At 46.0% G+C, this 25,153-nt stretch overlaps 2 protein-coding genes across 8 annotated transcripts in view; one reads left to right on the top strand and one right to left on the bottom strand.

Annotated features, from left to right (window-relative positions):
* Nucleotides 1-16,061, top strand: part of CLSTN1 (calsyntenin 1) — a 60,691-nt gene extending 44,630 nt beyond the window's left edge. For 2 of the 4 annotated variants that reach the window (XM_053400883.1, XM_053400882.1), the window contains 11 exons: nucleotides 238-359; nucleotides 660-822; nucleotides 2,814-2,864; nucleotides 4,486-4,643; nucleotides 6,242-6,390; nucleotides 7,791-8,017; nucleotides 8,665-8,835; nucleotides 10,336-10,481; nucleotides 11,272-11,410; nucleotides 12,478-12,662; nucleotides 14,446-16,061. In XM_053400883.1, coding sequence (XP_053256858.1) covers nucleotides 238-359; nucleotides 660-822; nucleotides 2,814-2,864; nucleotides 4,486-4,643; nucleotides 6,242-6,390; nucleotides 7,791-8,017; nucleotides 8,665-8,835; nucleotides 10,336-10,481; nucleotides 11,272-11,410; nucleotides 12,478-12,662; nucleotides 14,446-14,643 — 1,709 coding nt within the window. In that variant the 3' untranslated portion in view covers nucleotides 14,644-16,061. The remainder of the gene's footprint in view (nucleotides 1-237; nucleotides 360-659; nucleotides 823-2,813; nucleotides 2,865-4,485; nucleotides 4,644-6,241; nucleotides 6,391-7,790; nucleotides 8,018-8,664; nucleotides 8,836-10,335; nucleotides 10,482-11,271; nucleotides 11,411-12,477; nucleotides 12,663-14,445) is intronic. The other 2 variants (XM_053400884.1, XM_053400885.1) reach the window with 1 other exon arrangement.
* Nucleotides 16,062-18,200: 2,139 nt separating this feature from the next.
* PIK3CD (phosphatidylinositol-4,5-bisphosphate 3-kinase catalytic subunit delta) overlaps nucleotides 18,201-25,153 on the bottom strand; it is a 53,178-nt gene continuing 46,225 nt past the window's right edge. For all 4 annotated transcript variants that reach the window (XM_053400879.1, XM_053400881.1, XM_053400880.1 and 1 more), the window contains 6 exons: nucleotides 24,150-24,228; nucleotides 23,210-23,377; nucleotides 21,738-21,861; nucleotides 21,006-21,151; nucleotides 19,877-20,009; nucleotides 18,201-19,432 (listed from right to left, as the gene is read on the bottom strand). In XM_053400879.1, coding sequence (XP_053256854.1) covers nucleotides 19,295-19,432; nucleotides 19,877-20,009; nucleotides 21,006-21,151; nucleotides 21,738-21,861; nucleotides 23,210-23,377; nucleotides 24,150-24,228 — 788 coding nt within the window. In that variant the 3' untranslated portion in view covers nucleotides 18,201-19,294. The remainder of the gene's footprint in view (nucleotides 19,433-19,876; nucleotides 20,010-21,005; nucleotides 21,152-21,737; nucleotides 21,862-23,209; nucleotides 23,378-24,149; nucleotides 24,229-25,153) is intronic.

Raw genomic sequence — 25,153 nt, 5'->3', positions numbered from 1 at the left:
TCTCTGTGACATCAGGTGATTGGCAGACAGGGAGCCCCACCCACCCATCAGATTTATCCCAGAAGGGGTGTGGAGCTGAGGATCTAGCCCACCTGCTGGAAAGGTTCCCCATCCCATGCTTATGCTGTGACAAGAATGTGCTGGATTGTAACATGTATAACAGGATCCAAACGTTCACTAGCTTTACAACTGGAGGAAAGGGAAATGGTAACACAAGCCTGATCTTTCTTGGGACAGATATGAACCGGCACCACTATTCCCTCTATGTGCACAATTGCCGTCTTGGGTTCCTCTTTCGTCAAGATCCTTCGGAGGGGCAGAGTTACAAACCAGCAGAATTCCACTGGAAGCTGAACCAGGTGGGTTTATCAGAGGAGGCAAACCCTGGGTGTAATATTAGACAGATCAATAGCCAGTCTTTGTATGTCAATTAGCAGTAGGAAAAGGCCAGTCCTCTGTGAAGTGTTCGTTATGGAACCGTAATGGGGTAGCGATACAGTAACACTCCTGCTTTCGGTATCTTTGACAAAATTTAGTTTTTATTATCAAGAACTGGAAGGAAGTTATCCGGCGCAAAGTGGAGGTTCCCTCCCTCCCTCCCTCCCTCCCTCCCTCCCTCCCTCTCTCCCTCCATTTAAAAACTCTTGTACCTTTTACAGGTGTGCGACAAGGAATGGCATCACTATGTCCTCAATGTCGAATTTCCAGCAGTGACCCTGTACGTGGATGGAGTTTCCTTTGACCCTCTATCAGTGACGGAAGACTACCCGCTCCATCCCTCCAAAATAGAATCCCAGCTGGTGGTCGGAGCCTGCTGGCAAGGTAGCTTACCTTTTTTTTAGCTGCAGGCTTCTCAAAGGTGGCAGAATAGTTGTAGGTCATTTGTCCAGAACTCTTGTTGTTCTAGTTTGTGGGCAAACTCCACTGAGCTTGCATCTCTGCAGTGAGACTGCAAGAGAACAGATGGAGATTGAAAATAGCAATGCATTTTCAACGGGGAATGCATAGGAGCTAATTGTGCAGCCTGTTCTCTCTCTTCCTAATTATATTGGGATGTCTTTGAAGCCCAGGTGATTGGCATGCTCGCAGTCTGTTGGCAGAGTTAAATAAAAGCAAAACATTTGCTGCAAATCTTGAGAACATCAGTGGAGAAAACCTCACCTTGGAATGAAGAAGTTGTGCTTTTGAACTTGGTTAGAATTTACATGAATGCCAAATTTACTGTGTTTTCCTCCCTCTGGGGCCACACGCTTGGTTTTGAGGATTTTGACGGAGTAATTTACCCTCTGTGTCTGTGTGTTGGAGGATTTTGCTGCTTATGTCTATAAAAAGAAACACAGCAGTAGCTGTAGGTTTTAACATGCAAAGCAGGTTTAAACGGCCGTTCCCTCGAGGATGCATATTGCTGAATCACAGCCTTCAAGGCCACTGACGCTCTCCCTCGTCAGCATCTTGAGAAAATGGATTCCGGGATTCATCCCAAGAGCAGAAGAAGGGATGTAGATCACCAAATGAAGACACCTGCTGTATCTAGGCTAAAGGGGGGGGGGGGAGTTAGCACCATAAATGGCATATTTATTCGTAGGATTAGTTTCCAGCTAAGTCCTACTCAGAGTAGGACCCATTAAAATAAATGAATCTAAGTTAGTCATGGCCATTAGTTTCAGTGGATTTACTCTGAACAGGGTAAGCTTCAGAATACAATCCCTAACTATATTGTATCCTGCAAGATTATTTCCTGGCATATATTTAAAGCTTTTGAAATGCATTTTTAAATGTGAAAATGATATAAAGAACAGAGGAATCTTCCTGAATGCCTAGAAGCACTCTCACTGCAATGTCGGCATGTGCTGATGGTTTTCAGAATGGTTTCTCTGTGCTTCCTGATTTGGAAGGTCAAAATGGCACTTGGGTGTCCCTAAGAGGCAATTATTTGTTCCCCTTGGGTGTGTTCAGTGATTGCACTTTCATCTTATGCAGTGAGGCTTAGCAGGCCTGGCGGGTCATGCCCCAGCCAGCTGTGGCTCAGGCTTACGCCTGTAGAGGAATGAGGAAGGTAGTAAGATCAAATGCACCACCTTATACTGCGTTATTGGGGGGGGGCAGAGATTTGTATGCTTCCTCACGTGTAAACTTCTGTTCAGCGGGAAAGAGCCATAGCTCAGTGGTGGAACTGCTTTTCATGCAGAAGCTCCCAGGTTCATCAGTCCTTGGCATCTCTATCATAGGGCTGGGAATGTCCCCTGTCTGAAATCCTGGAGAGCTGCAGCTGGTCAGCATAGGCAATACAGAACTAGATGGTGTAAGACAGCTTGCTGTGTTCCTGTGTCTCAAGGGAAGGGTCCTAGTGCAGATGTAGAGCACATGCCTTGCATGCAGAATGTTCCCAAGTTCAGCCCCCTGCAGCATCTGGTAGGTCTGGGAAAGGTTTCTACCTTAAACCTGCAGTCGAATTTGTCCCTTTCCTTTATGTCCCCTCTGAGTTCCTTCACATCATCCCTGCTACACTCTGCCGCACATGAAGATCCATCTCCAAGTGTGCCCTCTGGAAAGTGTCCTTCTGCAATGTTCTTGGGGTTCCCTGATACAAGGCTAAGGGTTTCCTTGGCGGGAGGACCAATATAGGAAGGGGAGAGAATTTAAGAATATATATATATATATAGTACTGAATGCAGAGAGGGAGACGGGCATCTGGTAAACAAAGCACGTCCTCCAAGGCATGTGCACTGCGTCAGAGAAACCTCCAGGTCCTAACCACCCGGTTCCTTTTTCTCTTCTCCTTGTTCCTATCCTTTCGTCTTGCTTTTCTGCAGAATATACAGGAAATGAGAATGACACAGAAAAAGCGACCGAGACCCCTGCAGGTTGCTGGTGTTCTTACTTATTCCCCCCGTTTCACTTCTAAGCCGAAATATCGCTTCATCTCACACATAGCATGAAATGCCAGCATTGCATTATGGCCATTGAAGCTACATTATTATTGTGTTGCTGGGCTTGTTTTCTTCCATTGTGCTTCTTATTTTTTCTTTTTATTGTTTGGTTGTTTCTTGAATGTTCACTTCTTTTCTTTTTATCTCCCATTGGTGATAATTGCAAGATGAAAAGCAGTTTAAAAGGCTGCGTTGAAATGAGACAGTTTGTCAATTGCTTTGATGGTTCAGCCCTCGCTGCATGCAAAGTGAGGGCAGGTTGTTGCGGTCACTTGCAGTGCTCATTGGGCAGCAAATTGCTCCCTTGAATCGAATGGTCAATCAGAAGAGCTGCCTCTTCTATAAATTTCCATGTCCCATAACAAGAGGATGGAGGAAGTGCTGGAATGACTTGCCAGCCGATATGTTTGGGGAGGGTCTGTTGCATACGCAGCTGTAAAACTCTTGTGACTTGCAGCTGATATTTCCAGGTCTGTTGGAAACGGCTTGGTGGATTTAACATCTCTGCTTGAGACAATTAAACCAAGACTTTCGTTAATTTTAAATTGCACCTTTTATATGAAGTGCTGTACAGGGTAGAAGAATACCTTCTAATTATTCTCATCTTGAACGGCGAAGTTAAAAACTAGCTTTTGAGAACTGTTAAATAATAGAACTAATACTTAATTTTGAAGAAGGCTGTCATCCAATTAAAGAAATCTTAGATTAATTTCTGTGGATCTTGATAGGTTAACTCTGTGTATGTGCATATGAAAGCAATAGTTCCAAAAGGTAAAAAGCGTCCTATTTTTATTTTTTTTAGACTGTAGAAGTGTGTCATGGTTAACATCATATTAGAAGAGGTGTGTTGGAATAGCCCATGCAAAGATTGGTCTTCCTAGCTTCATCTTCTCATAGTTTCAGGAAAGGACAGTAGCTCAGTGGTAGAGTATTTACTTTGCATGGAGAAGGCCCCAGGTTCAATCTGTTGTATTGCCAAACTGGGTTGGAAAAGACCCCTGGAGAGTTGTTGCTAGTCAGTGCAGAGCTGGAAGGTCCAGTTTTCCAAGTCAGTATGAGGCAGCTTCTCATGTTCAGTAGAAGGAAACTGCTTCCAAATGAGGTAGCTTCCTGCATCTGGTGTCTAATTGAGTGGCAATTGTTACTTGGATGGACTGTTGTGTAAATATTTTATTTAAGTGCAGTTTCCATACTGCAGCTACGAAGGTAGCCTTGGCCTTTTGAAGAGACTGCTTCTACTAAGGGAGAAAATCCTGTTTTTGATGACCAAAGGATTGTACCACTTTCCTTCAGCACTGAGTAGGGTCATTCCATCCTTGCCTCAAAAGCCATATTTATTGCATGAGTGGACGTCTTTCGTTCTTTTTGAGTTCTCTACCCCACCCCCCTTGTGCTTGAACATACCTGCAAGGTTAACACAAGAATGGGCACTAAACTAACCCGCATGCCAGTTTTAAGAACAAAAGCACAGTTGGCACTTTAAACAAACGCACGCACGCACCCTCCCGAAGCAAACTTGTATGATGCTCAAGATCTCTTCCTTTGCTCCATAAAGGTGGAGAGCTCCGCATGGCCCAGTTCTTCCGAGGCAACTTGGCCGGCTTAATGATCCGCTCTGGTAAACTGGAGAACAAGAAGGTGATTGACTGCCTTTACACCTGCAAGGAAGGACTGGATTTACAGACCTCAGAGGGCGTCGGCAAAGGCCTGAAGGTAAACTTGTGTAGCAGAGGGACCCTTGATCCATGGGCAGAACAGAGATCAATTAGGATGACATGTTATGTGTCTCTCACACACACACATCCCCCTCTCCTTTCTCTAATGAGAGCAGGAATGACGTCTCTCCCGGCACCGCCTGATGTCTCTAAAGCAGGGGTGTCTAAAAGGAGGAAATCAAGGCCAGGGAGCAGATAACATGAGCTCCCAGCAGAGCTGAGCTGCTAGGGCAACCACTCCTCCATCTTCCCTGGGGCTACTTAAACCTTGCGTGCCCTGCAGGAAGCCAGGATCCAGGATGCTCAGACTCTCATTGGGGGGGGGGGGGCTTTTGCCACCAATCAGCCTGAGAGGACCCGATTGCTCTGTATTGTAAACCGTCTATGTATTTTAGCATTTTAATTTTGGCCTTGGATGCCTTGGCAGAAAGGCAGTATACAGAAACAATGACGTAACCTATTGGCCCAGGGACTGCGTTCAAGCCTTGGGCATGGTTAGGAAGGATGTGTTCAGTGCATACATGGGTGCACACTTGCCACTCACACACAGCACCTGCACTGCACACGTTTGTTTTTAACTTGTATTGTGTATTACTGTAATGCTTGTTGCTGCTTCAGTTTTCTGTACACCACTTAGAGACACTTCTTGTATAATAAGCAGTGTAAAAATGGTCTAAATAAATATGGAAGATGCATTCGGATTATGTTTTAATTGCCATATTATTGGGGAGATGCTGCCAATCCGTGTATACAGAGCTGGATGAGCCATTGGTCTGAAACGGCTCCCTACGTGCCTGGGGTTAATAATCATCCCATAAATTTGCTTGGAATTCTCTTGTATTGGGAGAAGCAAATTGAGGGAGAAGAATTCTCCCCCGCCCCCATACACCTTTCTTCTCTTTACTTGCTGAGGCATGGAGAACTGCGACCTTGCAGTGGCAAGGGGGTTGCGGCAGCATGGAAAATATGCATGTAGAATTAGATGGATTACTGGAGATTTAGCAACCTGCCTGGTCCTGAGGATGTTTTCTTGGATGGTGAAATACACCCACAGTTACTGTGTTGCTACCTTTTCAAGCTAATTGGGGGCAGGCAGGCAAATCCCAGTTAATAAATTACTCTTTAAGCAGTAACTGTTGAAGAAACATAGAGACAGAGGAAGCTGCCTTATACAGAGTCTGACCATCAGTCCCATTTAGCTCAGTAATGTCCACACAGGTTGGCAGCAGCTCTCCAGGATTTCAGACAGGGGGACATTCCCAGTTCTACCTGGAGAATCAGGTTCTGTGATCCCTGACTTTTGGCCCTTCCCTAAAGACCTAGGGACACAGTCAGTGTGGACTATACTGAGCTAGATGGACCAGCTCTCCAGGATTTCAGGCAGGAGTCTCTCGCAGCCCTACCTGGAGATGTTTAGGATTGAAACAGGACCATCTGCATGCAAAGCAGATGCTCTACCACTGAGCTACTGTCCCCCTTCCTGTCTCTGCATAGGGGAGTCTTGGGCACAAAATTGCTTTATTTTAGCACTTCCTGGGTCTGATCTCTTTCCTGCCCCTACTGCCCCTTCTCACCTCTCTCTGCCTGATCTTCCAGATCCACATGAACCCGAGCCAGTCAGTGTTGAGCTTGGAAGGAGACGACATTGACCGGTTTGACAAGGCCATGCAGCACATCGCCTACCTAAACTCCCGCCAGTTCCCCACACCTGGGATCCGGAGGATCAAGATCACAAGCACCGTGAAGTGAGTTTCCCTTTGGGAGCAAGCCATATGAGACTCGGGGTCGTGGGTTTGAGCCCCACATTGGGCAAAAGATTCCTGCATTGCAGGGGGTTGTTGTTTTTATTTATTCAGCTTATACACTGCCCTATACCCGGAGGTCTCAGGGCATTTCACAACAAGACCACAACATCAAACCAAAAGCACTAACCCAGTAACCTCCCACCCCCCACCCCCAGCCACATTCTAAAAGGGTGTTGGATGTCAATATGATCAACCAAAGGCCTGGTTTAAAAGGAATGTTTTCACCTGGCGCTTAAAGGTATATAATGAAGGCGCCAGGCAAACTTCCCTGGGGAGAGCATTCCATAGATGGGGTTGGACTAGATTACCCCCGTGGTCCCAATTCTACTTGGTCGTCTTGAAGATGCCTCCACATCTCAGGGGTAAGATTATTATGGTTATCAAAAGAAACGCCATGTTGCACCTGCAGCAGCACAACCAGATGCCTTCATCTGCCCCAGCTGCAACAAAACATGTCTCTCCTGTATCGGTCTCTACAGCCACAGCAAGCACTGCAACCTTCCAGCAGTTTGACTTCTCCCCCAAAGGAACACTCTTCCATTGTCTTCCAAGACAGATGGATGCCAACCAGTTTTTCAGAAAAGTGACTCGAAGCGTCTTGTGGAAGCAAACAAAAACAACCCAAATTACTCGCTAGCAGCATGCATAAAAGGCAGACCCAACTCTGCCTGCCCTATTGAAAAGATAAGGGGAAGAAGAGGGTCCCCCAAACATACTCCACCCTCCCAAACTGAAGTCCAGAGGCCTGGGGGGATAAAAACATTTTTGCCAAGCAACTGAAAGCACATAAGGGATGGTACCAGGCGTATCTTCCTGGGGACAGCATTCCACAGATGAGGAGCCACCACTGAGCAGAGAATGAAGAAGTTCCATAATGGAGGATGCTGGGCTCTTGTTCTTTGGGCGTGGCACACACACCCTGTCCTCAAGAGGAGAACCCTCTGAATGTGCCCACATGTTTTATCTTTATTTAGAGCATTTGTGCCCCACTCTCTATCCAAACCGTGGCTTACCTACAATTAAATAAAACAAGATAGTCCTTGCCTGCAGGCTTCCAATCTGCAGAGCACGACACAAAAAGGACAGGGAGGGAGGAGAGGAAAAAGCAAACTCAGCCACCAATTCTTAAATAGTAGTTATAACCGCCATCTGGCATAGAGACAGCTCAGAGGCAGAGCTGATGTGTGGCTTCTAAGATGATCACTGCACACATTTCAGACAGGCCCTCTTTCTTACAGTTAGTCCTGTGCTGTGTGTCTTGTCCTCCTGGGATACCTACTGCCCTCTCTCTGGCATTGATGGCAACCGGCTCCTGTCACCTTTCCCCGTTTTTTTGGCAGGTGTTCCAACGATGAAGCCTGCATCGCCATCCCCTTTGTGGATGGCTACATCATGGTCCTGCAGCCTGAAGAGCCCAAGATCAGCCTGAGTGGCATCAACCACTTTGCCCGCTCGGCTTCGGAGTTCGAGAGCCCTGAAGGGGTCTCCCTGTTCCCTGAGCTTCGCATCATCAGCACCATCACGCGAGAGGTTGAGCCGGAGGGGGAGGGAGATGAGGACCCCACAGGTAAAGCCCACTCACCTAGCTTGTGCAACACATACATGGACTAGTGGCCTGGGGGCAGGGTCTGATACAGCCCCTGTTTCGAGGGATTATCAGAGAAACTTGGATTTGGGGGAGAGGCTGGGATGCGGGTGGCCAGAGAGTAGTAGAGGCAAGGTGGGGGAAACAGTCAATGTTGGGGGGAAGGGGCAATGGCTTCTCCAGGTAGGACTGGGAAAGATTCATTGACTTTGAAACCCTGGGAAGCTGCTGCTGGTCAGTGCAGGCAGAACTGAGCTAGATGGCCCAATGGTCTGATTAAGTGTAAGGCACCTCCTGTGTCTTAAAGGAAGGGCTGTGGCTCAGTGGTAGAGCATCTGCTTTGCATGCGGAAGATCCTGTGTTCCTTTCCCAGCATCTCCAGGAAGGGCTAGTAGAGATTGAAGTCCTAGAGAGCCAGTGTCAGTCACACAGGCAGTACTAAGCTCAATGGGGCCAGTGGCTTGACTCAGCCTAAGGCAGCTTCCTAATGTAGGAAACATTCAAGATTCTAGTCCCTTAGGCAAATGGGTGAGCCCTGTGTCTGGCAAAAGCTTGGAAGCAAAGAAGACTCTCTGTGTGTTTTCCTGCCTTCCTGATTTTCTCCTCCTCCTCCCTCCTCTCCTTTGCAGTCCAAGAGTCACTGGTGTCTGAGGAGATCATGCACAACTTGGATACCTGCGAGGTTACGGTGGTTGGTGATGAGCTCAGCCAGGAGCAAGAGAGCCTGGAGGTCGACATGGTCCGGCTGCAGCAGAAGGGGATGGAGATGAGCACTTCCAACCTGGGCATGATCATTACCGGTATTGCACTTTCTTCCTCTGTACCTGAATGTGCTTGAAATCCTAATTGCATTAATAAGGCAAAGACCCCAGAGATACCAAGAGATGACTTAAAGTCTTAAATATATTTCAGTTTTGAGTCACAGTGATAAACCATTTTCTGAGCCGGCTGGTATTTACAAAACTGAAGGCAAGCCATTTTAAAATGTTATTTAAATTTCCCTGGAGGTCCCCTCAAAAATACATTATGAAAATCTGCATTCCTGTACATAAACGTTTAACAATATACATCTGCAAAACACATTCTTATTAAGTGATCCACAAGTTTGCATAAACCTTTGGAACTGGTCTTTGGTTTTCAGGAGAATTTGTAGGCAAAATTAAGCTCCTCCATTCTCTTACAAAGGTGTCTTTGTGCTTTGTTCCTCTTGTGAATGCAAGAATAAGGCATCCATGCTTCCTCTTAAAGGTGGCTTGATCTCTCATCAGAGAAACAGTGGGCTGTATCCAGTGTCAGTCCTGCTTAGAGTGGACCCATTGAAATCAATGTGTTCAACTCACTTGGCTCCATTAATTTCAAGGGGTCTAAACTTAGTTGGAGATAATGCATAGTGTCTCACTTGTTCATCAGCCAAGACAGCTCTGCCTTAATGGCAGCATTCAAGTGCCACAAGAATCGCCACAGAATAAGCGCAGGGGACATTTTTGTTAGGCCAGACATGGAGTGTCTGTCCCCTCTTCCTCTCCACTTAGCTGGGATGTTTAAAGCATTGGTACTGGTTAGATAGGCATATGATTCTGATATGTCAAAGGGCTTTTCTGTGGACCCCTTTCGCACCAGGGATGGAGAAGCCCGTGAACCTCCAGATGTTGTTGGACTCCCAGCTCCCATCAGCCCCTGCCAGCATGGCCAGGAATCAGGGTCCAAGTCCAGTAACATCTAGAGAGCCACAGGTTCCTCAACCCTGCTGCAAACAAGCTAGGAAGCATGCTATTCTCTGTAGTTCATTTGATCTGGAACACTGTGGTTCAACAGCTTTGGAACATGCAACGTCAAACTACAGCTTACTGTCTTGGCTTGTTTTCAACTCATTAACCATAATTCGCTATACTTTCCCAGTTTGGGTTAAACAGGAAACTGTGCTCAATGGAATACTTCCTCGTTTATTCCATTAATTTATTCGAAATATTTCTTAAAGAATAATTTATTAAAGACAATGATGTAAATCCTTCAGCTCAATTAACATGCAATATGGAATGTTCAAGGCACCTTATGTAGCTGAAGGTTTTATATTGGCATTTTTACCTCCCCAGAATTTTGGTATTTGGTTTTATATTGGCATTTTTACCTCCCCAGAATTTTGGTATTTTTCTGCTGTAACCAGTATCAGGGGCTACATTTCAGGTGGGGTGGGCGTACTTAGGTAGCAGTTTGGATGTTTTGTATAAAAATGCAACTTTCATATATATGAGAGACAACCCCCCCCCAGTCCCCTCACCAGCATTTTGTGTTACCTCTAGGGGTTGATACTATGGCCAGCTATGAGGAGGTTTTGCACTTGATTCGCTACCGCAATTGGCACGCAGTGTCTCTGTTTGACCGCAAGTTCAAGCTGGTATGTTCGGAGCTGAATGGGCGCTACGTCAGCAATGAATTTAAAGTGGAGGTACGTCAGCAAATGTTGGCTTCAGGAGGTCTACAGGGACTCCTAGGGGTGTTTTGAGGAACTGGTCCCATTAGCTGAAACACCAGCTAATGCCGCACAGAGAGCTAATGTGCATCACGAGTTGAAATATAAAGCTGCCTCACACAGAGTCCAACTGCTAGTCCATCTGCAAGGAGAGGGTGCCCCTTAACATGGCATTTTGTCAGTCATGGTTTTTATCCTTTTTTTAAAAAGAAGCTGCTAACTGATTCAGAAACACCTTTTTAGTCAATTGAAACAGCAGTTGTCACAGCCCTGGTGATGCTCATTTTTTGAAGCATCTAGCCTCCGTACAGAAAATTATAGTGGATCCTTTCTGTAGGCTTACAGCTGAACATGAACAGAGCCTTACTGATGGGTCTGGCCAAAGGCCCACCCGCTCTACTATCCTGGTCCCACGGCAGCCAACCACAGGCCTATAATGGCAGTGCTTTTCCCCACTTGCGATTTCCAAAAACTGGCCTTAAGGGGCATCTTCCTTCCAATAATGGGAGTTAGCCCTCATTATTCCTTGTGGCTCATAGCCATTGAAATCCTTCCTTGTGAATTCGTCAAATCCAAAAAGTCCTTCCTTTGGTCCTGAATTTTCCACCATTCTGCTTCATTGGGTGACCCTACTGGGTCCTACTATTATGAGTTGGGTGTATGTAGAAAATTGGATGCGGAAATGAGGGGGCTAGTTCTCACTCAGATAATCCCAAATTTAATTTTCCCTTTTCTCTTCCCACTTACCCGTCTTTTGTTTCACCAGGTAAACGTGATCCACACCGCCAACCCCGTGGACCATGCCAGCCACATTGCAGCACAGCCTCAGTTTGTCCAGCCTGTCCACCATTCCTTTGTCGACCTCTCTGGGCACAACCTGGCTAGCCCTCACCCAGGATTTTCAGGTAAGGGCTCGTCCTGCCTTGGATGAACCTCCTTTGATGAGCTCTGCCCCCTCCAACCTACTCAGATAAAATCCTCTTCAGAGAGGCTCTTTTGCCACTTAGGTGAGGCAGATCTCTGGCTCTCTTCCAAGAGGTGGCTGATATATCAGTCTAATTGCATCCAAGCAGCACTTAATGTCTTGGGGGATATGAAATTCAAGTCTCCCTATGAGGCACAGATAGCCTGCTAGATTTCTTTAAAAGTAGCCTTCGTTTATTTTAAAAAAGAAAAAAGGAATTACAGCCTGTTTCTCCTTGAGCTCTCGGGAAAGAGGGAGCTTTTCCTTTCCTTTTTTAAATGATTGCCAAGCCTGATGTTGGGATTTCACTGAAAGGTTACACTGTGTGGAGTTACTTGTGGGCATTCCTTGGCCCCAACACACTTAGCACAGCCTTCATCAGCCCCAGGGGTGGGGGAAGCTGATGGGAATTGTAGTCCAAAAGATCCAGAGGGCATCAGATTAGCAGAACTAAGCTTTCTCTGCCATCTGTGAACAAGAGCACAATTTGTTTGGCAGTTTCAATAATGGAGAATCAGGAAGAGGCTGGCAGAATAATTCACAAACCAGTGAAGGGAGCCCGGAATGGGCATTCATAACCAGAGACTGTGGGTTCCAGACACCTTTTGACGTCTGCCCCTTAGCAGCCTTGTCATGAGGCTGGGCCTCAATGAGAACCATTAGCCTTGGAATTTGGAGTGAAGCAGTTAGGAGCAGCTTATGCTTCAGAAATGTAGATGAGCTGACTGCACAGTTGCTTGGGAACTAGTATACCTTTTTGTAACTACATGTTATGAACATGCAAACTGAGCAAGCAGCATTTTGGGGGTGGGGGGTTTCCCGTATCATGCACATAGTGTGATTCTCTAGTGCTTCCTTCTCCAAAAAAACCTGAGTAGTCCTAGAAAAATTCCCCTGATCTCCTCACCACTCTGGGTAAGGAAGCACATGGCATGTGCTGCCTGCTTCTTCCTCTTCTGTGACCATCTAACTGTGCAATCTGCCTCTTGTCTTCCAACCCTCTCCTAGTGGTCCCAAGCACTGCCACTGTTGTGATTGTGGTCTGCGTCAGCTTCCTAGTATTCATGATCATCCTAGGCGTGTTCCGGATCAGAGCTGCCCACCAGCGGACAATGCGGGACCAGGATTCTGGGAAGGAGAACGAGATGGACTGGGACGACTCAGCCTTGACCATTACTGTCAACCCCATGGAGGTAAGGCTTGTGCGGTGTTGTGGGTTTCTCTGTGTGGGTTCCCTCCTCTTCTCCCTCCTTTTGCTCTTGCAGTTTATCCAAGAGGGCAGGGTACAGATTCCTCTGGGGCTTTGTTCTTCAATAGGTGGTCCAAAGTTTGCATCGTGCCCTCTGAGCTTCTACAGCCAGCCCTCCAAGGGGGCCCACCCTTATCTCACCATCATTGGCATTCCTCTGCCACCAGCACTCCGGCATCTTCCTCGGGTTTTCTTTAAAGGCCTTGTATGTGAGAGGCGGGCCTGATGCTAAAGTTTATGAAGCATTTCACCCTTCACTAATTGATTTGAAAAAGGGTGATGGTGGTGGTAGGGACATCATTCGGACCTCCAGGCCTCTCTGGCTGGTCCTCAGCACTCTTCCCAAGCCACACCCCTCACTGGCTCTCCCTGAGTGCCTTTATCCCTGAATGGGATGCAATCTAAAGGGAGCCAGCTCTTGGAAGCTGTACAGGCAAACACACCAGCAATTGACGTCTCTCAAACACAAGACATCCATTAAACTGCTGTATCCTGAGCCAACTGAATTTTCCAAAAGTGCCCCTCAGATCGTTCTCTCCCTGAACCTTCCTGGCTTCTGGCCAGCATGAAACATCTACCTGGGCTGACCAGACTCTGGAACTCAACTGCTCTCTCCTTCCCCTGGACAAGAGATTGCCTGTTGCTGAACTCTGTAGGAGAGGTGCATCACCCTGCCTGCATTTGGAGCTGCCTTGGTCTTCAGCTTGAGTCATGGGCTTGTATTTTCTGCCTGTATGGGGAAGAGCAAGCCAGAGGAGACTGGTAGAAGAAAGGACTTGGGTAGAAAGCCTCAGAAGTGAAAAAACAACAAAACCACAATGGGTCATTGCTTGTGGGCTTCCCATTTGTGAGAACAGCATAGCCCTTCTTACCCGTTTATAAAGTATTTACCACTCTTTCAGTAAAAAATAAATAAATTATCAAAGTGGATTGCAACAAAAATGCGTGAAAGCAAAAGTTTAAAACGGGCATCAATGAACTATTGTGGAAATATGGATTCTTCATTGCCTGCCTAAGCCTTGCAGAATAGAAAAGTTTTCAGTAGGCATTTAAAAGTTGCAACAGAAGGTGCCTTGCATTATTATGTCATATTTGACTAAACATCTACTCCGAATATACCCCTTGAATCTAATTGAACTAAGTACAGTGGTACCTCTGGATATGAACAGGATCCGTTCCAGAGCCCCGTTCACATCCAGAAGCAAACGCAACCCACGTCTGCACGTGCGCAGTTCGCGATTCACCACTCCTGCGCATGCGCGCGGCGCCATTTTGACCGTGTGCACTTGCGTGAGCGGCGAAACCCGGAAGTAGCGCATTTTGTTACTTCCGGGTTGCTGTGGAGCGCAACCCAACCTGAAGCACATTCAACCCGAGGTATGACTAGTTGTTTTTTTATTATTACTGTACTTATTTATCTCCTGCCTTTCCTCCCTGACTGGGACTAAAGGCAGCATTCACAAACTGAAACAACACAGATAAAATTCAAAAAGCTAGAATCATATAAAAGGCAGTAAGTTGAAAAGTAATCATTCTCTAATAGAATTCAAATGGTATAAAAGGTAAATGTGTTAAAATACAGATAGCAAACAAGCAAAGCGCTGTTCCTTAAAAAACAACCCCTGCCCAGTGGCCTCTCTTAATTTCAGCGGGGTCTGCTCCAAGTAGAACTAGCATTGGCTGCAATGCCATTCATCCTTTTTGGGGTCTTTGTTTTCCTTGCACAGACATACGAGGACCAGCACAGCAGCGAGGAGGAGGAGGAAGAGGAGGAGGAGGAGAGTGAGGATGGGGAGGAGGAGGATGACATCACCAGCGCTGAGTCCGAGAGCAGTGACGAAGAGGAGGGGGAGCGGGAAGAGGACCAGCAGAACGTGAACAGGCAGCAGCAGCTAGAATGGGATGACTCCACGCTCACCTATTGATCCCAGCTCCCTCCGCTGTTGTATGTCTCTCTGTCTGTCTCTCTGTCTCTCTCCTTTGTTCTTCTGCCCTAGAAGACTCCGCGGCAAAACCACTCCATCGCTCCTGAGAATCCATGGCGTGAACAGAGTCGCTTAGGCCCCCAGAGCTGACCAACATCCCCCCCTCCCTAGACCCCTTGTCCTGGTGTCCTGTCTCTTCTTTCCTGGCTAATCTCGCCAATCAAAATGTCGCACCTCTAGACATTTATTTAGTACCTATTTCTCCCTCACCTCACAATGACTGGATTATTTTTATTTCTTCTCTGCAAGGAACTGCCTTGTGCTATCTGTCTCTCTCGCTCACACACTCCTTGTGTCATCTCATTTAAGGGACGTGACCAGCCCTCTAGTCATTGCACACGCTAGACCATGATTTTGAGGTTTTTTTAATCTTATTTTTGGTCCGGCACTAGGCTTCTGGCGTCGTTTCTCATGCTTTCTTGTTGGGGTGGCTGAGTGTAAAATAATAATAATAATAATGCCAGGATCCTTCTCTCACAAAAAGATTAACTTTTTTTAAACTTTTGGGTCGGATTTATTATTGTTTTTATTTTGTGGCTTGTTACATCCCTGTGATTCTTCTTCTTCTTCTTTTTAAATGCATTTCTTTTCCTCCTCCTGAACTCTAGTGCATGTGTAAAGTGGCAGAATGAGGTTAACTATGTTAGAAGATTTAACGAGACTTTTTAATATTTTGTAAATAATCTTGGAATTATGTAATTACGTCATTTGTGGTAGTGAAAACGGGGAAAGGGGGGAGGGGGGACACAAGCCATGCTAGGGTTTTAAAATCAAAAATCATGCCGCATGATGTAATAATAAGGTTTTGGGTTTTCCTCCCCCCCCAAAATTCCTGCAGCAGCAGCATGGGGCAAGTTTAATTAGCGTAGAGGAAAAGCTAACGATGATCCAATGGCATTGGATTAGACTGCCATCTTCTCTCTGGCACAACTCTACTGATGGGTTTCTCCCCTTTTTATTTTTTTATATTTTATTGTTGTGGGAGGGGGGTGGCAAAAAATGATTTGACCATGAAGGCATCTTCATGGACCCCCCCTTTTTTCTGGGTCCAACTGTCCTGCCTCTTGCATTCTGGGTCCTGGTCTGTTTCAGTTTTAGGGACAGTAAGGTGGGCTGGCCAGATCACACAATTTCTTTTGCACAAAGGGAGACAGCCCAGTTGGACCACTTGGGCCTGGTGCTCTCTCTGGGTTGCACACTACTAGTCACGCAGGTGGCTCGGTTGATTGTAAAAGGACAGTGTCGCAGGAAGGGTGCTTCTGTCTTGGCTGCCTGTCTTAAGTCGTGAACTTGAATATACATTTTGGAGAGGAGGAGGTCAGGTCGACTTTCCTTGCTGGCATCATTCCTGTTTTTTTTTTTAAAAAACAATCACTCCTGTCCATTCCCTGTAGCTCCTTTGGTACAATTAACGTGGGGACGTTGGGTCTCTTTTTATTAAGCTTCCGTTCTCTTCTTTCGGTCGTTGTTTACACTGAACATATGTGCTACCTTTCTGTCAAAACTAGGGCATAAGTTATTCCCAGTAGTGACCTTGTGAATACTCTTTAATTAAGCAGTTTAGTCCACAAGGTTTGGAGATGGGGCAGGGGGTTGTTGGTGGGAAGACCATGCCCAGTAAAATGTTTTGCCCGAATTTGGAAGGGACCAGAGTGGTTTTCCGAAAAGCAAGTTATGACCCCGATGGCAGTGGTGAGTGCTGGGCTTTTCATTAGGCATGTGGTCCTCCCTCTCCTCTGGTTTAACTTTTTAGAAATTACTATTCCTTGAGAGAGCCTCGAGTTTATTGCTTTTACAGTTGATTTATTCCCCTGAAGCGGTGTTCTGCTGAAGCTTTTCTTTGTTGTGTGGGTTGCCTGCTAAGGTGAGCCAAGTTCTGACCGGCTGCTTTGCATGAGGGGGAAAAAATCTGGCTGCATTGCAGTTTTAGGAGTTTGAGCATTGGATTCAGCAGGGCCGGGGGAGAATGTTGGCTGCTGGGATGTCTGTTTGTGGGGAGTCGGAGGGCTTGATCCAGGTGGTTGGAGACAGCAGTGAGGAAATAGAGTGAGACCTCCCCTCATTGGTAGAGTGTCTGCTTTGAATGCAGAAGGGCTGCAGCTTCAATCCCCTGTGGCATCTCCAGGTAGAGCTAGGGATGTCCCTCCTGAAAGTCCTGGGAAGGCACTGCCAGTCAGTGCAGATATTACTGAGCTAGATGGCTGGCTTGGGATAAGGCAGCTTCCTGCAAGATGCTTCTGGGCCTGGCATTTTTAATCTCTTACTACCTAGCAGCAGGGTTTGTTTTTGCGTAGGGATGGGGACCTTGCAGCACTCCCGATGTTGCTGGGCTCCTGCCCCACAGCCAGCATGACCAATGGTCAGGGATGATGGGAGCTGTGTTCCCTCAGTTACGAGGAAAGTCTCTCTGGAGTGCCTTTCACAATAGGGTGGACCTGACGATAGGGAAAGGCTAAGCCCCGAACAACTTGGTTCATTCCTGCTCCCTTTGGGGTTGTTTAATTGCAAAATGTTAAGGGGCAAGGAAGGTGGTTTTGACCACTGTTACAAGTGCTAGTTTGAAGTAAAACAAAACGGGAAAACTTTTAACATATGTCCAAGTTGCCCTGTGCTTTAAATGTCACTGTGTAGAGAAGACTCCTTAACCCTCTTTTTCATGATACCATCACTGTAGCAGCTGTATTTTAGAGACTGTAAACCTGATCATGACTCTCACTCTCTCTCTTTTAAATGCTAATGCTGAAAGGTTGTACACTTTTTCTGATGCAGTATGTAGCCATCATGGATCTAACATTTCAGATGTGTATATTGGTAAATAGGTCAAGTTTGGGGGGTGGGGAGTCTGAGCTACAATAAATTTCTGGTTCTAAATTTTTCTTTTGTTATTGTCTAACTTTCTGCCTCTTTGTTAGGCCTCTGAGCTGATTTCTTTCTGCCTAGCAACTGAATGCATTTTTTTAATTAACCTATACTGTTTAGGAAACAAAATGTGTGTTTTTCTGTCAGGGCTTCTTAAAAGAAATGGAGGCTATAAACATTGCACCTTGGTACCATAGATTTGGAAGCAGGATCTGATGACGGTATCCTCTTAAGTTCTTTTGTGCTTGCACAGGTAAGGACCGTAGCTCAGTTGCAGAGCATCTGCCTTGCAAGCAGAAGGCATGACCAGGTATGGTTGGGAGAGACTCCTGCCTTAAACCCTGGAGAGCAGCTTCCAGACTGTGTTGACAATACTAGATGGCCCCCTGCTCTGGCTCATTATAAAGCAAGGTAGGTCTTTGAAAAGTTTTGGGCCCAGAAAAGGAAATTTAAGTAGTATCAAAAGTCTTCAGTTTTGCAAAAAGGCAGTTTGGAACCTGGGTGTTGAGGCATCCTTGCTCATTCTGCCTTTTGCAAAAATCTGTAAGCTGGTCACTTGTTGAACATTATTATTAGTGGCCCTTGCAGCGTACCAACAAGACAGACCAACTGCTAATAAGAAATGACAAGGACACACCTTAACAAAAACAGCTATATTTCAGTCCCCAAACCAAGCACCTGAAATCACATGTAAACCTTTATAAATGCAAATCTTTGGCTTAAGGCCCCACATAGGAACAAAAAACAGTTCAGAATTGGCTTGTACGTAGTACCTCAAGGCTGTTTTCTTTACAGTTATTGGCTAAGTATAAGTGAAACAAAAAAATTACCTAGCACAGTGACTATCCAGTACAAGTGTAAGAGTTTTGATCTTTACTACAACCATGCAAGTAAAGCATTGCAGGAGACACTGTCACCTGTAGCATTTCTTTCTTTCTTTATAGAGGTGAGGGTGCATGTGTTACACAAAAGAATCCAGAAAAGAAAGGCATCAAATCCTCCTCCTAGAGAGCCCAGCTCTTCCGATTTTGGCGGTTTTCACACTACAAATATCTCTGTTCAACCAGTGAACAAGTAAAGTATATCTAGCACACGCTTTATCAGTATAAAATACACAACACGCAAAACCACACATACCCCTTTCAAAGCCATCCTTTTAAAATGCATGTGCTGGAAGGATGCTGCTAACTGCTTTGCCCAAAGGCCCAGTCCTCACTCTACTGAGAGGCCAAAGCAATCTTGAAGTTACAGAATGCCTATACAAGGACCTCCTGTAATCCATGAATGGGCTCACAAACACACACATAAACAAAGATGTGCAGGAGAAGTAGCTTTCCAGCAAGAAGAGACTCAAGCAGTCGCATAAATAGCCAAGAAGTAGGAAACCTTTTCTTGGAGGGTCCATTTCAAAGGATGGGCAGGTGCTGGGGGCTTCAGCCCCCCAAAAAAAAAAATTGAGAGGGGGTGCCACTGCTGGGCCCCATCTCCCCGCCCTACAGCGAGGGTGAACATCACAAGTTGCAGCCCAGTTGTGGAGAGGGGCACAGCTCTCTGCCACCAACTCTTCACTCCAAGGAAGCTGTCTTGGCAGCTCCCTCACAGGCCAAAGCCAGGCTCTGGTGGGAGCCTGTTGAGGGGAGGGGGCTGGTCACGTGTATGATGTGATGCCCTCCCCCCCAATGTTGGGCACAACTCGGTGCGCCTGGCAGGTAGATAAAAAAGGCTTAGAGAACTATTGCCTGTTGTCCTTGGACACATTGTGAGCCAGCCAGTTGACTTTGGTTTTCCAGCTCTCCCGCAGGGCTTCGTTAAACTTGAGCTGGAAGTGTTTCCTTGCCTCTTCATCAGTCTTCCCTAATGCCAACGAGTCCTAAGGAAGGAGGAAAAAGGAACTAAATTTATTGTTTTATTTTTAGTTCAGTTTCTTACCCGCCCTTCACCATAAGGTCCCAGCAAACAAAAACACAGTATTAAAAACAATTTAAGACAGGGATTCTCAAACTGGTCAGTGAACCACAGCATTGTCTATGCTCCATATCCACGTTGATTTTTAACTCTGTTTTTATTGCTGCTTTCATTTCATACATATGTTTGTTGTGTTCTATGGAATAGTAAACGCAGTACAAAATGTAAGAAATGAAGCTGCAAAAACATGATTGAAAATCTTGCAGCACCTAACAGTTGCTATGGCAGGCAAAAATATTCAGTGGTCCGTGGGGGGGGGGCGGAATTTTGGGGGAAACGGGGTCAGCCTGCTGTAAAGGTGGGTCCTTGCCTGACCTTAAGGTTCCCTTGAGACCTGTCTCTCTCTCACCTTGAGATACTGGATGTCTTTGGAGCAGCTTAGCTCCGGCAGCCCCGCTGCTTTCATCAGTGCAAACAGGTGTAGAAAGAGGAGGCCGTGGCATCGGAGGATCATGTAGGCTCTTTCGCAGTACTCTCTGAATCTGGAAGGAAAAGGCTTTGAAATGGAAGTGGATGGAAGGGAGGACAATGCCCCCTCCCTAATAAATAAATTGTGCAACTTAACTTCACTAGGATTTGCACTAGATACAATTCAGGAACAATTGTACACACCAACACTCTGCAACACATACATGGGACAACTTATGGGCTTCATAGACCACTTAGTACAGCCCATTGCCAGAACCCAACTGTCTACATTTGCTTCTTTGTATAGACAGTGTGTCATTAGTAATTTGTAATACTTCTTACACCACTGATTTATTAATTGCCTTCTAAGCCATAGTCTCGAGGTGTATTACATGCAAGATAATTAAAAGCAGTTTAAAACACAAAAACAACAAATACATTTAAAACAAGACTAAAATCCATTCATCAAGTGTGTGTGTGGGGGGGGGTGTCTTCAACTGTTTCCGAAAGTGCAGATAGTGGGTTCCTGCCGTATCTCGAAATGCCCTGCTCTGAGTTACTGCCGAATGCACTTCAGAAGTCTTTGGAACATGCAAGAGAAACTCTCCTGCAGACTGCAGCGATCTACTGGGTGTGTAAGGCACAAGGCGGCTTCTCAAGTAACCTGGTTCTCAGCTGTATACAGAATGCTGTATAGGTGTATTTTTATCTTTTTAATATACAGGTGGTATACAATGTTAGGCCCATTAACTTCAGTGGGTCTGCTCTGAGTAAGACTCTCATTGGGTGCAGCCCATAAATTTCCTCCTGTGTGTATGTGTTAATACACACAGATTTTACACACAGACCCTCACTGTGCGTGCGCATATACCTTTTACACACAACATCCATTGTATATAATCCATCTCTCTGGCTTTGTTTCTCAGTTTACCAGCGGCTCCCAACCCTGGACACAAAATAAAGCCCTTGATTCTACCCTAAGCCCCAGGCAAATTGGGGAGGGGAGGGGAGAGCCCAACCAGAGCAAATCAGGGGGTAACTTTCAAAGCAACACAGAGCTCATCCTTTACCGTTCAAACTTCTCGCTGTTGCTGGTTTTGCCCTGCTGGATCACGTGGACAAAGTCGTAGGTCAAGATGAAAGGGACCCGTTCGCGATTGATCCCGAACTTGGTCTTGAAATTTCCCAGGAAGTGGCCAAAATCAATGTGAAACAGCTGGAAACAAATGGGGGGGGGGAGCAGGTTAGGGCTTCTAATTGCAAGCCTGGCAGCATCGTCCCAACGGCCTAGAATTTCCCAACACAGAAGAGAGACCCTACTTGCACCATTCGAAAAACCAATAAATTCTGCACTAAGAAATTACACAACAGGTAGTGCAAACCTTAAGCAGATCTGCCATTTACAGCAACTGGTATTCAGAAGCATTACTGCCTCCGACAGTGGAGGCAGAGAATAGCCCTCATGGCCAGTGGCCATTAGCAGCCCCCTCCACGAATTTGTCCAATCCTCTTTTAAAGCCATCCTTGTTGGATGCAAATTCTATTGGGGGAGGGGATTTTACCTAGCCGCTGTCTCCATGCCATGCATAAATTTGCAAGCTGCTAATGTGTAGCCTCTTCGTTGCCTTTTTTTCTTAAAGTCCCTAATGCTGCAAACTCCTTCTGGGAGAGTTTGAAAGCCACTGCAGAAGCCTTCCTTATCGGTATAAAACTACTTCACGGGTGTTGAGAGGATTCAAAAAGAGGTGGGAAGAAATTAACCAGCTGCATCGCCCCTTGAAGGCGTATCAGATTGCTGATACCTGGCCGTTCTCTCGGATCATGATGTTGTCACTGTGGCGGTCTCCAATGCCAAGCACGTAGGTGGCCACGCAGTATCCAGCGCAGGAGAGTGTGAATTCCTCAATGGCTCGGTCCAGCGCATCGCTACACAAAAGGCAGGGAACAAAAACCCACTGAAGATAAGCTGGAGCTCCTCCTTGCAAGGCAATGTAACCTCACAGCCAGTGTGGTATAGTGGTTAAAGTGCCGGACTAGGACCTGGGAGACCAGGGTTCAAATCCCCACTCCGTCATGAAGTTCGCTGGATGCATACCAAATCTACCTGTCAGGGTTGTTGGTGGGTAAAATGGGGAGGTGGTGAAACCATGTATGCTGTCGCCTTGAGTTCCTTGGTGGGACGTAAATCAAATAATTGAAAATAACATTGGAGTGAGCTAGGTCAGAGAACATGGCCAACGTCTCCATGGCTTCACATACAACCATAGGCATTTAAAGAGCACAACTTCCTCCAAAGAATCCCAGGAACTAGTTTGTTATGGGTACTGGGAATTATGGGGGTAAAAATACAGTTCCTAGGATTCTTCGGGAGGTGGAACCATGTGCTTTAAATGTATGGTGTGTATGCCCCATACATTTGTTACAACCACAAATAGGATGTAGGTGCTTGGGGGGGGGGGTTGCCTTCTCCCATATATACCAGGTAAAACACCTTAACCCAGCCCCAAACAGCAAACATACTGTGTCAATGCGGGAAGGGATGTTCTCAGTTGCAGCACTCGTTACACAACAGCCTCCCCTTCACAGATCTGGCAGGGGCCAACCCTAATGGGTTTAAGCCATCTTTTAAAAGACATTTTTATTTATCCAGGTATTTAGATGATCTGTTGCTGGGGCTGATAGTGTGATGCGCACAACTTCCCACACTCACGAGGTGCTGAGGGTGGCTATTTTTTTCCCTTGGAAAGTAGATAGGACTGGAGGAGGAAGTTGGGTAAGTGACTTTCTTTCCCACTTCCTCTTTCAGCTTTATGTACTTTTCAAAGCTCCCAATGAACTCAAGGCACCAGCTTAAAAATTCTGCATGTGTCCAGTAAGCCTATCAAAGGTTGGTGACCCTTCATCTATTTGGGAAGTCGTGGTTTTTTTAACCCTCACTGAACCATTTTGCAATTTCATTTATATTTGTGTGCTTGTATCCACTAAGCTCCTCATTCCATTCATGCAAGCAAGCATATATGTCAGCACAACACAACCTCCCTCCTTCCTATGGAGAAGATCTGGGGGTGGAGTGGAGTGGAGGGCGAAGAGAGAAGTTCCCATGTGTGAACTCAAATCCTTGCACTAATGGAACAAAAGGCCTTAGATACAACCTACTGTTCTTACTTGCTCTAACAATAATTTAAAAATAACAGTAGTCATAGTAAGGAAATAGAATTGTAGAGTTAGGAGGGGGGCATGTATTCCAACCCCCTGCAATAATACAAAAACTTACCCTGGGTTCTTGGACTTCAGCCAGTTCAACAAGGCGTCCTTGTTGAAGGCGGCAGTGGCCGCCATATTGCTCTTGTTGAGCTGAATGTTGGCAATCGTGTCTGAGTCCATGACCACTTCTATCAGCCCTGTCTTGTCTCCCGTGGAAAGGCAGCCATAAGGAGTCATCCTTAAAGAAGGTAAGAGTGAGGGGAAGATGTCAGGACCCTTTAAAAAAACTTCTGGGTGTTTTGCAGGGAAGCCACTGCCAGCCCAAGTGGCAAGAGGCAGGTACATGGCCAAAAAGACCCAAAACCAGACCCAGGCATGGGTCCCAAGTTCTTAAAAGGCCTAGAAGGAAGGTGTGTCGCCCAAGCCATGGTCACTGTTGGGGGAAGAGAGCAGGGACTCAAGGCTGTCCTGATGCTAGAGAGGTATTTTGAAGACTCTGGAGCAAGCCCTGAGGCAAGGGCTTTTATATACCCTGGTATACCAGGATTGGCTGTTGGGCAGTCAGGTGACAGAATGCTTGGACAGTGTAGAGTTTCTGTGCCTTAAAAGTGCCATTTTATGCTGGGCTACCAGTCTGTTCTGATTGCAGCAGCCGCAGAGGTAGCGCACCATTAGCAGCCTAGTTTGAGACTTCCACTCCATTGCCCTACACACATAAACACGCCCCCAACACCCAGGGTTAATTTGCAAATATGAAGCGAGACAGGAGTGAGAGCCCAAACCAGCCTCGATGGCTTGCTCTTTTGTGGACCAGTAGCTAAATGGATCTCTCAGCCCTAATCAACCTCAGAGGGTTGTTGTGAAGGTAAAATTTGTGGGTGGGGGGAGAGAAGAGAAGAGAAGAGAAGAGAAGAGAAGAGAAGAGAAGAGAAGAGAAGAGAAGAGAGAACTATGTATGCAGCCTTAAGGACCTTGGATGGGGGGGTATAAAAATTTATTTTGGAACTCACCTGAGATCTAGCCCTTCTTTCTTCCACAGAATATCCATCAGCTGGATCATCTGCAGGGTTAACATATCCTGACGGAGATCTGAAAAATTAAGAAACATTTCTCTTTTTTCCTCTATTCATCCCATGATTTCTCCCATTTCATCAGTGGTTATGATGATGGGAACATTTGCCTTTGTGTGTTCTTCATTTGGCCACAATGGGGCACTAACAACATGGAGATTTGTGCATTCCCATGTTTTAGGGTGCTCTGATGATTAAAACTGGGAAAGTTGGGGTAGAATTGTGACTAAGAGACTAAGGGTTGTAGCCAGCATTAGTCCTACTCAGAGTAGACGCTGTGCAACTGATTGGCACTGCTAACTTAGCAAAACTTAGCCTGATGAGACCTAGGGAGGAGTCTCCTAAGTTGTACATCTTGCCTCTGTCAACACAAACTCACTTAGCAGTAGGAAAACCGATGCCTGTTCATTGGGCATCATAATACGGACCTACTTTACAAGGTTGTTGTAAAAAGATTACCAGCATAATGCACAATGTTTGTGCTAGGAAACTAGCATGCCAGCTTAAGATATGTACCTTCTTTAGGAAAGCGGTTTTTTGTATGTTAGCCGGCATGTTGTTTACTTAATCTACACCCTGCAGTGTCAACAGTGGAAATAAAATTCCAGGGTTGCTTTAAAAAATCCACATTAAAAGCAAATAGCCAAATCAAGAGATAAATATATAATACCCTGCAAACTGTCACAAATGTGGATGTAGATAGATATGTGCATGCCCCAGAACAGCCTCTATGCAACCACACCTCTTAATTACCTTGTCAAAACTCATTAGTTTTAATCAATAAAAAGCCAGAGCAGGAACTCATGCAGAGACACAGCAGGCAGCCTCTTTCCTGAAAGGTGGTCCTAGGAGCCTTAAGTCCAGGAAGGGCAACCTGCAGCCTTCCAGATGTTGCTGGACAACAAACACCTTATTCCTACTTTATTGTAACAAAGCCAGAGTAA

Source organism: Podarcis raffonei, chromosome 8 (assembly GCF_027172205.1).
Source record: "Podarcis raffonei isolate rPodRaf1 chromosome 8, rPodRaf1.pri, whole genome shotgun sequence".
NCBI classification, from domain to species: domain Eukaryota; kingdom Metazoa; phylum Chordata; class Lepidosauria; order Squamata; family Lacertidae; genus Podarcis; species Podarcis raffonei.
Note: the sequence above shows the minus strand (reverse complement) of the source record. Positions and strands in the feature narration are given on the sequence as shown.